The sequence below is a fragment of the Austrofundulus limnaeus genome, unplaced genomic scaffold (genome assembly GCF_001266775.1).
Source record: "Austrofundulus limnaeus strain Quisiro unplaced genomic scaffold, Austrofundulus_limnaeus-1.0 Scaffold328, whole genome shotgun sequence".
In the NCBI taxonomy this organism is placed as follows: Eukaryota; Metazoa; Chordata; class Actinopteri; order Cyprinodontiformes; family Rivulidae; genus Austrofundulus; species Austrofundulus limnaeus.
In genome coordinates, this window is record NW_013952730.1 from 271,442 (window position 1) to 284,939 (window position 13,498).

The following is a 13,498-nucleotide window of genomic DNA, read 5'->3' on the forward strand; positions in this document are numbered from 1 at the left end:
ATATAATATAATACAATATAATATAATATATCCACTACAACAATTCAATAATGTCATTTTAATGTGAGTTCCTTTTATCCGTGTCAATTATTTTATCATAATATACAACATTTGTAGATAAAAATAAGAACTTTTTATAAGGAAACATTAAGCTGAGAGAAAAACTAACAAAACAGGTTTTATGTTTCCCCAAATGCCATACGAGACTTCTGTTTAAAGAAATTAAACTGTAGTGTTACTTCAGTCTAACAAAAAGCACATTTGAGCAAAAAAAAAAAAAAAAAAGACTTGTTAGACCTACCCTGTGTGAACCATGTCATCAAAGCAGCTCCTGTGAACAAACAAGTTGTTACTTTCAAATCATAACAGATGTTCAATTATTTAAGACGAGCCCCTACAAAACAAACAAACAAACAAACAAAAATCTGGTATTTCCTCTCCTTTATTCCAGTTTGAAAAACTAGATTTTGTTTCTGACTCAAGAAGATATCTTCAAGAAACATAAAGTCCAGATTCTTTGATATATCTTCCTTGAACAGAATTGTGTTAAAGGGATCCCTGATTAGTTGTAATATTAGACTTTATTTAATAAACATATTTTTAACTGTAAAATAAATACTAATCAGGGAAGCATTGCTTCATTTTTAATCACTCACCACCATAAAAGATGATCAATTATATGTCTATCTGTTAACTTGTTTGACTGTCTGTTAGCAAAATATCTCAAAAACAACTGGAGACATGTTCATAAACACACAGAAAGTAAACGTTGCATTTAGATCCACAAGTAATTACCTTTTGAAGTCAACCCAAATCAAGCTTAGCGAAAACAAAAATGTCTCTAACCCAGTCAGTTCTGCAGATAATGAGTTAAATATTGGAGTAGCTGAGACTGATACATGCTCAGAGCGCTAACAGGTCATATTTTCAGCTTGTCATCAATTTCCAACACAAGAAGATTTTAGTAAAACAGTGGCCTGAAAGGTGTCTTGCTTTTGTGGGTTTTCCACTTTTTGCTCACATTCATATATTTACCGGTATATAAAAAAATAAATAAATCAGGCTGCACAGTTCAACCATATGAGCCTGACCAAACAATATTCAGAAAAACTATAATAACAAAAAGGAGTCCTACTTGTGTAAAAGATGGCCACATGGGAAAACATGAGCGCTAATTCTGGATGTGTGAATATCCTGTATAAAAAAAGAACAACAAACTGTAAAGAATCAGCTTACATTAATATCCAACATGCCTCTACTTTAATGAACTTTAGGTGTTTTTACCTCCATGCACACTGGGCAGTTTTGTCTGGATACGTTTTCAACACACTGAAACACACGGAGAGTTAAATCAACACAAACCAGAGCACACATGGTGAAAACAAAGCACAACGAGCTGATCACCTTGTGGTTTCCTCGCAGCTCCTGGGCTAAACACAAATTACACTTCTCACAGTGRAAGTACTTCTCCCTGGGCCCGATCCTGGAGAGGACAGAACACAAATAATGACCTCATTAGGTTTTCACTTTTTGACAATTCATAATACGTAACATTTAACAAGCTATTATTTTCTGTTTGAGGTACGTTACCTTTACAGTTTCTCACCTGCATATTCCACAAGAATGACAGTGGTACTGCTTCCGATCCTTGTCAAACAAGTGACAAATATGGCAGTAATACTCCCCAAACTGGACGTGACACTSCTGACAGGTCTGCTGTGCCTGGAAGAACAGGATCCATCATTTTAGGCAACATTATTGAACAATGAAACAACTKCCTGTGAGCAGAGGCCCCTCAAAATAATGTCTCATGAGTTACCTGCTGTAAGGTTTGACATTCACAGCACTGCACCTCTCTGACTTTAAAGCGATCCATCTGGTGGTTCTCCTCTGCGTCGTGGCACAGTCGACACACATACAGTCTGCCACAGCAAGGCGCCTGCAGGGATGGGAACACCGACTGCATCAATCACACACATCATCATTCAAACAATTCAACAATAACCAATATGTTAACACGGCCCTAACTAAATCCACAACCATTCCATTGTTTAGTTAAAATGTGTAAACAGGCATTTTATTTCGTAACACAAGAGTCGAAATGAACATTCACCGACAGAYAGGCCGCCTGTGTCGTTATAACACCGGAGATATACCTGCAGTCGTGCACGTACAACAACAGATTTCCTAAATATACGCGACGGATTTCAAAGAGATACTCACTTTCAGCAAACAGTTGCGAACATAATGGTCACAGCCACCGGGACAAGCCATGTTCAGGCGAATTTGCTTCTTCTTCGCGTGCTCCCTTGAACAGCACGTCTTCTTCTTCTTCTTCTTCTTAGTTATTTTTTTGGCGGTTGGCAAACAACGTTAAGGTGCATTACCGCCACCTACTGGTGTGGAGTGTGGACTGGAACAGCTCTTAAAAAACTATATTCTTTCATTCAATCGAGTCTGTCTTAAATACTTCAATAACAATTGAAAGGTTTCAGAATTTGAATTACTTCGTAATATTTCTATAATATCAAATCTTGTTTTAATTTCATTGAGTCTTTTAATCAATTGATTTCTTTCATTTTGGTATTTTTTGCAATGTATTAAAACATGTTCTATATCCTCATCTTCTCCACAVTAATCACATTTTCCAKTATTATGTTTTCCAATTAYAAATAATGATTTATTTARYCCTGTATGTCCTAATCTGAGTCTTGATATGACTGTTTCCTCCAGTACTCCTCATTTCTCCCACTTTCCGTTGAATTTTATACAACCATCGACCTTTTCTTTCTTCCTCCCATTGTTTTTGCCATTTYTGTCTCATTTTCATCTTTATAATGCTTTTTATTTCTGTTTTACTGAATTTTATTTCAATGTCAACTACTTTATTTTTGGTAGCCTTTTTTGCTTCTTTATCTGCCATTTCATTTYMTTTTATTCCAATGTGTGCTGGTATCCAGAATGTCACTATTAATCCCATCATTTTAATCCTGTACAGTGTTTGTTGTATTTCAAATAATATGTCTGATCTACTTTCTGAGTTATTATTTTCTATACTGATTAATGAAGAGCTGGAATCTGAACAAATTATTGATCTGAGTGGTTTATTATCCTCAATCCATTGAACAGCCAATAACATTGCTAACATTTCTCCTGTTTATACTGATAACTCATCACTGATCCTTTTCCCTACTTTTACTTTGAATTCTGGTACTATGAATGCTGCTCCGACTTGATCTACTGTATTTTTGATGCGTCTGTATATATTTGAAGATATCCGTAGTATTGGTTAATATAATCTATGACTGTATTTGAGTTTATATTACTAGTTTTTCTTTTTTTCCCCTAATAGTTTCAGATCTACAGATGGTTCTGCAAATATCCATGGATGTATGACAGGTAGAGGTATTGTTGGACTAACATTTATGTTAAACTGCACGTCTTCTTCGTTTGTTCTGGTAAAAAAAAAAAACTAAAGGTGCATGTTCGCCACCTACTGGACACAATGTGAACAGCAGCAGGAAGGAAACAAAAATCCTAATAATATAAATTTCTTCTTTTTCATTCCCTGTGTTACTTGCAGCATATTTTCGTTTGTCAATTGTCCTTCCCCTCCCCCAGTAAACTCTTTAGTTATTTTTATTGTCATGTTTAAAATGCTTAGTATGACTATTGTTTCATATTAAGAGCAAGACCAAAACACATTACAAAGTAGAATTGTATTGGTACATTATAATTATATTGTATATTTCAATGTTACTGGAGCTGATAGATGGGATTACTGGTTTGATGAATTTCCTCAGCCTTTTACAAGCCATCCTCATGATCACTCATGTTGATAGTCATGACTGGGTACCACAGTGGGAGTATTTCAGGTAATCTGTGAACAACTTAATCTTGTTTAAAAAAACCTTTTGCTAAATACATTTCTATGAAATGAACTGGAACCTGTTAACTTGTCTTGATTTCTTATAGCACGAAAGGATTAATCATTTTACCTATTTAAATTCTTACATTTAAAGATTTATCTGTTTTTGTGCAACAACTCTTCTGTTACTATCCACCTCTGCTGTATTTACAATCAACGACACAACCATCTTTTCTTAAAAACACTGTTTTATTCATGTCAGTACAAGTTCTGTGCCGAAAGACCACTTAAAAACATAAATAAGGCAGTATGTACCGAACAGAAATACAGAGATCATGTTTTCATCCTGTTTCATCGMTATAATTGAAGCGCCGCTGGTGTAGTGGTATCATGCAAGATTCCCATTCTTGCGACCCGGGTTCGATTCCCGGGCGGCGCACATCGCTTTTATTTTTACTTTGGGACAAAAATTACCACTTTGACTAAGTGACTTTTACAACAAAATACCGTTATTATAAATTTAACACACTTAATTTTAATTTACCCTTATATACAYTGTGGTGTATATTTATATCTATGAGTAATAAAACCAGGCAAATGTAAAATATCTACCCAACGAGCCAATAGTGACATTCTGTGTTAGAGTACCTCATGACAATCAGATGTGTGAGTAAATTTATTGTGTGAGAATCAGTGGCTGAGTTTAGGTTTCAGCGCGCTGCTGACAGGTTAACGTCGCTGCTGACGCCGCTCCTCCGCCATCTTCAACTTCCTATTGTTTGCGAGAGGCTGTCTGTGCTGTGTGAGAGCAGAATCCGACGCGGATTTATTATTCACCCTACATTTACAATTCTTGCGTTTACGCTCAAATTTGGTCAAACCYTGTGTATGTCATTGGACTGAAGACCTCTCAGGACCCCCACCGCTAAATCTTCACGATGGACGACGAACAGCCCAGAACCCTGTGAGTATCAGCGGCCCTGTCTATGTCCAGGAATGCGTAGGCTTCGTCTAGTTACTGTGCGCTCGAAATGTTTCCACGTTGTTGTTTCACAAAGCTTTAAATCCTCATCATAATGTCACACTGTGTAATATGTTTCACATTGATACAAAATCTAAACATTAGTGATCTTTCTTAACGTCACAGGGATTTTGACGAACATTATTTTGTTAGTTATTGCTGTAAAAATAAAACCTATTCATTAGCACGAAACAGAAACTGTGGCTAGCATGTAGCCATTAGCGTTCCTGTTAAATTGGCAAACCTTTWCCTGTCATATTAATATTATTATAAATATCTGTACAATAGTGGTACTGTTTTACCATCAGTGGGTAAACACTATATAGACTGAAGTTGACTTTGTGATTTTAAAAGTATTATTCGGTCTCAACACTGGACCTAAGCTAAGGCCTGTTTGAAGCGGCTAGCTTGGCAGCGCAGCCACGTCAACGGTCGGACAGACTACATGTCTGACTCGTGAGAGGGTGACCGGACTTCTCTAACTTTTACAAAACATAGATAAATGCTTTGAATTGTTCAGTCTTTCCCCTCATTTCGGTTCTGTTTAGTTGAATATAGAAATCGATGTTGCTCTTGCTAGCCCGGCGTGCTAACCTTTGTTTGCATGTGACTTCCTGTTTAGAAGCATACTGTGTCTTTTTGCCTGCAGATATGTGGGAAATCTGTCCAGGGATGTCACGGAGCCTCTCATTCTACAGGTCTTCACACAGATAGGACCCTGTAAAAGCTGTAAAATGATAAATGATGTGAGTGTTGGGTATTTTTACACAAAAAAATGCATATACACCACATAAACAAAATTCATGGTGAAATGTGAGTGTATTTTTCTCCTGCTATTAATCTGTTATTTTGTGGCTTAGCATAGCAGTCATTAGGTGGTTCTAGTCCTCAGCATTGACTTTTAAATCTGTGTTTCTCCTTGACAGACGGCTGGGAACGATCCATATTGCTTTGTGGAGTTTTATGACCACAGACATGCAGCTGCCTCATTGGCTGCCATGAATGGAAGGAAAATATTGGGTAAGGTAAGCTATCGTATCTACAGGGTGAGTGGGGACGGGTGGGTGGGCTGTGGGGATGGASAGTTATGCTTGTGCATTTTATAAAATGACCATAATTAGTATCTCACTTCCCAGGATTAATGTAATAATTTAATATAACAAAAACAAAGGAAAGCAGCAAAGTTACTTCTAATGTGTATGACTATCAGACAGTTATTAATAAGATGATGAGACTAATCCTGCTTACTTCTCTTAAACTTAAACTGTCAGGGTATGTAAATAAAAGTTGAAAAACCAAAGTAATTGAGTAAATAAATATCACAGAACAATGAAGCAGTTTTATTTTACAACCTTTAAAAGATCAAAAGGGCCTGATAAAATTACAATACAGAGTTGCTATTAATTCGATTGATGTCCTTTATGTAACTATTTAACAACTTTAATTTGTACTGGTAGAAAATACACTGCTCAAAAAAATAAAGGGAACACTTAAACAACGCACGCTAACTCCCGATCTTAATCAATGAAATATTCGCATTGAGTACTTTGTTCTGTACAGAGTTGGATGTGCTTCACAAAAGTTTGATTTACTTGGACTTAGCGTGCGTTGTTTAAGTGTTCCCTTTATTTTTTTGAGCAGTAGTGCTCACTTTATTTTTTTGAGCAGTGTATATTAAGGTAGCTGAGGAACTAAGATCATATTCAACATTTTGTCTTCTTTCTGAACCTATAAGTGGTGAACTGAGTTTTAAAACACCACAAAAGATTGACTAAAACTGCTTGCRTGTATTACTTAATCTTTAGTGGTATTTATAAGTTTGTCTTTACGTTATTCACCCATATAGTGGAGGTTTTATTGATGTAAATGTATCCCACCTGGCCTGTTTTTTTTGTCTGCAGGAGGTCAAAGTCAACTGGGCAACAACACCATCCAGCCAGAAAAAAGACACAAGTAGTAAGTACAAGCGCCTCTCTGGGAGCCTGCAGTTTGTACTCATACATAAACACGTTTTGATGAAGTGAGAGGATTGGAAGAGCTAAATAATTTTCTCCCCCACCTAGATCACTTTCATGTCTTTGTTGGTGAYCTCAGTCCAGAAATAACCACAGAAGATGTCAAAGCTGCCTTTGCACCATTTGGCAGGATATCGTAAGTGATGAACTGATTATATTTTAAAAATATTTTACAAGATTGCCTAGGTTGCTCTGACACGAGAAAGTAAAGTAGTATCGATAATGTTTTTCCTGTCACAAATCAGTTACTTATTTATCTTTTATAAAATGTGGCCTTTCGACAAAAACGAAAAGCAAGTGCAAAACATTCAGCAGAGACAATTTCCCCAATTACATTGTGTTAGAATAAGCTGGATATGTTTTTTTTAAAATGAAGCCAAATATGTTATTTCTATTTAATACAGCAGTTTTTGTTTTGCTAAATTTGGTGTTTCTTTGAACAGAGATGCTCGGGTTGTGAAAGATATGGCTACAGGGAAATCTAAAGGCTATGGCTTTGTGTCTTTCTTCAATAAATGGGTAAGCAGCCATCTTATTAATTCTGAAAATATTTCWAAAACAAACTCCAAAGTTTGTGTTCTGTAACACAGATTTGCTTTGTGTTCTGCTGAAGAGGTGTGCAGATTAGGTTTTATGTTATACTACGTTTGATGACCAGATTTGTTCTTTGTTTCAGGACGCAGAGAACGCSATTCAGCACATGGGAGGGCAGTGGTTAGGTGGCAGACAGATTCGAACTAACTGGGCCACAAGAAAGCCTCCTGCCCCGAAGACCACCTATGAAAGTGCGGAGACACAATTGTGTAGACRAAGTTTTCTTTGTGTGTTCAATTGACATTTTACTGGAATTTTTAATTTTTCTTTGCTCCTACCAGACAACTCCAAGCATCTATCGTTTGATGAAGTGATGAGTCAGTCCAGCCCCAGTAACTGCACTGTGTATTGTGGTGGAGTCAGCTCAGGACTCACAGGTACTTAATAAAATGAAACACCACTGTTAGTTTTAATGGTGCAGGTTTGACATACTTTTCTGGGGTGTAAGAAAATAATGATACTCTGAAATATTGCAATGTTTAGTTTCCCAATACTGCATTAGGTTTAAAATGTAATCATTCATGCCAACAGTGCATTCTTATGTTGTAATTTAGCCTCCRACCACTAGTTGGCAGCAGTCAATCWGCCATTTGGCTCCTCAGCTCCTAAAGAGCCTCAGAGTATAATTGAGAATATAACTGATTGGTGGGCCTGATGGACAGAGCTTCATCAGAGCTAAACAACAAAAGAAATCTGAAGCTCCTATGTTGAACAGTTTCTGAGTTATAAGCATTTTTGCATGTCCAGACACCGCCACTTTGAAAGGAGCCCCCTCCTCAAATATGGGGTCTATCATAAAACCGTTGGCTGGAGCAGTGTAGGTCAGACTCATCTACAGTCCTGCCAAGTTTCRTGTTGATTGGTGCAGTCGTTTTTGTGCTACGGTTGACCCAAAATCACCGGAGGAAAAAAAAAAACAGTACGAAAACAACATGACTCCCGCTTATGCTTTGCATGCGGGGGTCATAATAAAATACATATAAAACATACTGAGCTTTTTAAAATTAGAATTTGAGAAAATCAGAGTCGGAATCAGAATATTTATTGATCCCCGGAGGGAAATTGCAGTTATTACAGCTGCAACCGTTCAAGTAAGCATTACAGATAAAATATAAAGGAAAAAATATTAGAGCACACAAGGAAGAAGTTCAAGTTCAGTTTATTTATACAGCGCCAAGTCACAACATACGTTGTCTCAGRGCACTGTACATAAAAAKGAACAATCTAAAGAAGAAATAAGTATAAACRCTACGGGGAACTAAATGAACACAGAGAACAATTAGCATACTTTGGCATCTATACAGTGTAGATAGAAATAAAAACAGTGATATACTCTGAAGCTAAAAACAGTATGGCTGATGCAGAGGTCCCGTCAGATATTAGATGATAAAAAATGGTAATATATTGCCTTGCTTACAGTATCGCAATATTGCAATATATCATATTGTGACCCCTATGTCATGTATCMTATCACCTTATTCTTGCCATACAGTTTAATCATTTTTCTTTTCCAGAAAAGAGTTGACAGAAAGGTTCATAATTTTTTTAGTTTTATTTTTTCAAGTGATGACATTCAGTCAGTTTTTGGTCACTTTTATTAGCAYTTAAATACACAGAAGTTCTTCTCCCTGCACAGATACACACAAGCATTTTCAATACTAACTTTTAAGGATGTAAAATGTGCATWACAGCTTTTGTTAGTGGGAACTAAAATAATGATTTTCTCAAAACAATTATTTTTTACTCTCAGTCAAATAGGAAAAATTCATGTCTAACCTGGACGTTAAAGAAAAAAAAAAAACTACATAAGTTAAAAATGACCAAAAGCAGTCATTTTATATTAGACCTACCAAAATAAATATTTATTACTCTTGCTTTTTTACACACCAACTACATCATTTAAGCTTGTAACATCTTGATGTTTAGGGAGGACTAATGTCCTGTTGTGAAAACCCTTTCTGAGAAACTTGTTCCACAGAAGCAGACATGTTTACTGACTGCCACAGACAGAATGTTCCTTGTTGTCCTTTAGTAAGACTAAACAATCATCTGTGCGAAAACACTTGGKACAACATCGTCAGAAACAGATCCACATGAGGGAAAAAGGTTATGCTGCTTTCACCAAATACATTTCCTGCATTAGTCTGAGTTTTTTTCCATGTTAAACTTGTCTCATCAGCTCATCTTCTGTGTTTTAGTTTAGCATGCGTCAGTGTTTAAACACCACATCAGCGCCGTGTCGACCAACTGTCGTGAAGACATAGATGTTGAAGAGGAAAAGAGAATTTGATGACTGAATCATTTGCTAATGTCTGACTTAATATTGAATCAATATATTGTTGTACTTTGTGTTAGTGCATGTAGGATTGTTGTAAAGTGGATAAGTTTGTAAGATGAAGCATGAACAACTTGAAGCCAGAACATACACCTGAATGTGATTATACATTCAAACTGAGAACATGTCTATGGCTACATTCACACTGCAACCAAATGTGACCAAAAATGCTTCACCGGAGCATCCAGTCTGAGGCAGGTTCAGATATAAACACTGAACTAAACAAGAAAGTGAGATAATTATTTAATCAACTCTAATTGCACAACAACTTAAGAATCGACACGTTAACAGCTAGCATCCATGTTTAGCTACTTCCGTAAACAGTGAGCTGGATGTGACTAGGGTTGGGCAATATTGGCAAAAAAAATTAATCACGATTAATGTGTTGTATTTAGCCAATAACGATTAATTTGAAGATGAATCCCCCAGAGTCCCTGGACACCCTTGTATCCTAGTCACATGACCAATTTATAGGGCGAAAATTGGCTCTTCGTAAAAATCTGTTCCAAATTGTGTCAAAATTACAGACTTCAGGCTATACATCAAACTTTAAATTGTGTTGATAGATAAATAAATTACAGAACCTTTTTTTAATGTTCATCATGTTTGAAGGGGAGAGAAGCACCAAGCAGTCAGTCTGCCTGGTGGTATTAATCGTATTAATCGTCAAGTGCCAAAAATTAATCAATTAATGTTTTTCTGCCGATTAATTGCACAGGATACGATTATGCCCAACTCTAGATGTGACGTCACTGCATTTTTTACACATGCGTGTCGCATCAAGGCCGTGGTGAGTTCACACTGGGGTCAGATGGAAAATGCAATTAAAATATAACATTCACTCCTAAAAATTGTATTAAAAATCAGAACTGAGCATTAAGAGCAGCAGTGTGAATGTAGCCTTAGTGAGAATAAAGATTGAGTTTTGATTTGGTTGGGTTGATTCAGGGATGGCTTCAGTTGGATCTGTCATAATTCTGAAGTTCTGTTTAAAGTAAATATTGTCGTTGATGGTTCCAGAGTTTGTGTACAATGTTCTGCATAGTTCCCACTGCTGCTGCACCTCTACTGCTGTCCGATTAGCTTACTTTTTTTTATTCTAAGCAAACCTAATGTTTATTCAAGACCAAACAAAGGTAACATGGTCCTCCTGTGTTTAAATGACTACAGACTGATCCCAATCCATTAATTTTGACCAAGGTTCTACAGAATTTTCTATTCTTAAGATTTTAAAGTTGATCCACAAAGAAATATGTTTCCAGTTACATTTTATACCCAGTGATCGCTTCCCGTTTTTCATCCATCAACACAAATAATAACCAATTCTCTTTTTCTGGTTGTTTTCCAGAGCAACTGATGAGACAGACCTTCTCTCCCTTTGGACAAATCATGGAAGTCAGAGTTTTTCCAGACAAAGGCTATTCATTTGTGAGGTTAGGAATTACTTTTCTCCCTGCTTCTTCTGAATATAATGCTGGCACTAAACATTAGAGCACAGTTTGTCACCACTTTGATAAGAACAGGTTTGTCAGGTTTCTGCTGCAGCATCTTTCTACCACACATCATTTGTACAAATCAGTCACTTTCTTTTCTTTTTGTTTTGACAGAACACATTTTTGTTGAGCATAAAATTGTGTGTATATTTGTAGCATTTCCATTTTGTGTCCAGGTTCAACTCCCATGAGTCAGCAGCCCATGCCATTGTGTCAGTGAATGGCTCTTCAATAGAGGGCCACATAGTGAAGTGCTACTGGGGGAAAGARACACCAGACATGATGAACTCCATGCAGCCGATGTCTGTTCCCCAGGTGAGGATGCTGGGTGAAAACCACAGCATGACCAGTGGTTGAGAGCTCACTCATTTTTATGAATCTCATGTTGAAGGAGGTACATGACAGTTAATACTGCAAATGTTATCCATATGGTCATGAGTGTAAATTAGTAGTTGAAGTTAAACATTTGAAAGTACTGACTTTTCATTTGTGCTGTGACTTTAAAACATGTTTTATTGAACTAAGATTTGGTGTGGTAAAAGCTGAGCATTATTCCTAACACATACTCTGATCTTACAAGCTCTTTGTGTAAAACTTTGGCTTGTTAGTTGGTGGGCAGCATGCATTCCTTTAAGGAGTTCTTGTTAAATAATCTAGATGCAAATAAAATTGTAAATAAAATTGTTTGTGTAATCTGAGGATGACCACTGTTGCAGGGCACTGAGGGATCTCTTTATAGATTAAATTTGCTAATGCACGTTTAAAATCAGGCACCCCGTACCTAAATACATTCATAGCTTTTTTCAGTATTTAACTTGGTGTTAAGTGTCATTTTAAACTTGCTATTTTATTGTCTTTTTATATGCAATTGTACTTGTATATTAATTTTCTTTAGTATTTTAAGCTGAGATATCTGTTTTTGCAGAGCACAGCTGGAACATGTAGATATAAACATTTTTTTTAAACTAAGTGTATTTCAAAGAACCAGCTCATTACAAAGTAATGACACTGCACTACATTATCAGTAAAACGGTCCGTTTCAGACTGAGCATCTTTAAAAGTTTGACGTTGACGTCACTTTTAATAAAAGAGTTCACTCATAGTTGGACACTCTTAAGCATTTTTACAGGTATGTCAACGATACAACTTTTCCTTTTTGATACAATACTGATATTGCAGCCTTGAGTATTGGCAGATATTGTCCCAATACAATATCAGAATGAATCCTACATGGTTTTACTACTTTTTTGTAGTGTGGAATCTTAAAGTCTTGATCAGGTCAAACGGTAAACAGTAGTCAACAACAGTAGGTATGAAAAAGACTGGTCCCATTTATTATTAACCATTGGTACATGTTTTTCTAACTTAAACATAAGAATATTGTACAATWAAATAAAATAATAAAACACAGCCTAAAATCCTCTCAATAAATCAAATAAAAACAAACTAGACTTTTAAAATATAAAAACTTTTCAAAGGCACTTAAATTGTTCATGCTGGATCCAAGCTGCTGGATAGAAATCCTGAGCAGAATGCTTGAACTGACTGCTTATTGTTGATTTTACATGCAGGCAGTGGTGGAGAAAGTACTCAAATACTGTACTTAAGTAAAAGTACAGATAAACAGACAAGAATGTACTCTAGTAAAAGTACCACATTAACATTTTTCTTGAGTAAAAGTAAGTATTTGCTTTTAAAAATACTTAAAGTATTAAAAGTAAAAGTACTTGCTTAATGTATTCCCTAATGGTCTACAATATCATGAAGCGTGCCTACTGTATGTATATTTTAATACATCAATGGTGCCATTTTAGTGAACAATGCTGCAGATAATGCATAGTTTTGTGTTTATACTCTGTGACACTGTTCACACTTGGACTTGTGATTAGGGATGCACCGATCCACCTTTTTTTACTTCCGATAACGATTCCGATAGCTGAGGTTTAGTATCAGCCGACACAGATCCGATCCAATTCTGAAAAACAGCATTAATTGAAACATTTCTTTCCTGTTTAAAAATAAAAAGAGACAGAAATGAACTACTGAATTGCACATTTATTTTATAACTATGCACCAGTACAGCAATCTTGAATAAACCAACTGTTCACAAGCTTAGTCGAACACATTCAAAAAAAAAAAAAAACAACAACTTAAGTTTAACTTATTCAGTGA

General features: G+C 36.0%; 2 protein-coding genes and 1 non-coding gene across 4 annotated transcripts in view; 2 read left to right on the plus strand and 1 right to left on the minus strand.

Moving 5' to 3' along the window:
- rchy1 (ring finger and CHY zinc finger domain containing 1) overlaps window positions 1-2,334 on the minus strand; it is a 7,075-nt gene extending 4,741 nt beyond the window's left edge. The window contains exons 1-7 of the mRNA XM_014022393.1: window positions 2,224-2,334; window positions 1,820-1,939; window positions 1,607-1,722; window positions 1,405-1,483; window positions 1,285-1,329; window positions 1,136-1,194; window positions 302-331 (exon numbers count right to left, since the gene is read on the minus strand). Of these exons, the coding sequence (XP_013877847.1) occupies window positions 302-331; window positions 1,136-1,194; window positions 1,285-1,329; window positions 1,405-1,483; window positions 1,607-1,722; window positions 1,820-1,939; window positions 2,224-2,274 (500 nt within the window). The 5' untranslated portion in view covers window positions 2,275-2,334. The remainder of the gene's footprint in view (window positions 1-301; window positions 332-1,135; window positions 1,195-1,284; window positions 1,330-1,404; window positions 1,484-1,606; window positions 1,723-1,819; window positions 1,940-2,223) is intronic.
- A 1,902-nt stretch (window positions 2,335-4,236) lies between these two features.
- Window positions 4,237-4,307, plus strand: trnag-ccc (transfer RNA glycine (anticodon CCC)). The gene has a single exon. It is a non-coding gene; the product is annotated as a tRNA-Gly (tRNA).
- A 276-nt stretch (window positions 4,308-4,583) lies between these two features.
- The window catches only part of LOC106527488 (nucleolysin TIA-1 isoform p40), a 14,346-nt gene continuing 5,431 nt past the window's right edge, over window positions 4,584-13,498 (plus strand). The window contains exons 1-10 of one of the 2 annotated variants that reach the window (XM_014022396.1): window positions 4,584-4,832; window positions 5,539-5,635; window positions 5,816-5,914; window positions 6,791-6,845; window positions 6,953-7,040; window positions 7,348-7,423; window positions 7,581-7,689; window positions 7,780-7,875; window positions 11,182-11,266; window positions 11,503-11,641. In XM_014022396.1, the coding sequence (XP_013877850.1) occupies window positions 4,807-4,832; window positions 5,539-5,635; window positions 5,816-5,914; window positions 6,791-6,845; window positions 6,953-7,040; window positions 7,348-7,423; window positions 7,581-7,689; window positions 7,780-7,875; window positions 11,182-11,266; window positions 11,503-11,641 (870 nt within the window). In that variant the 5' untranslated portion in view covers window positions 4,584-4,806. The remainder of the gene's footprint in view (window positions 4,833-5,538; window positions 5,636-5,815; window positions 5,915-6,790; window positions 6,846-6,952; window positions 7,041-7,347; window positions 7,424-7,580; window positions 7,690-7,779; window positions 7,876-11,181; window positions 11,267-11,502; window positions 11,642-13,498) is intronic. The other variant, XM_014022395.1, reaches the window with a different exon arrangement.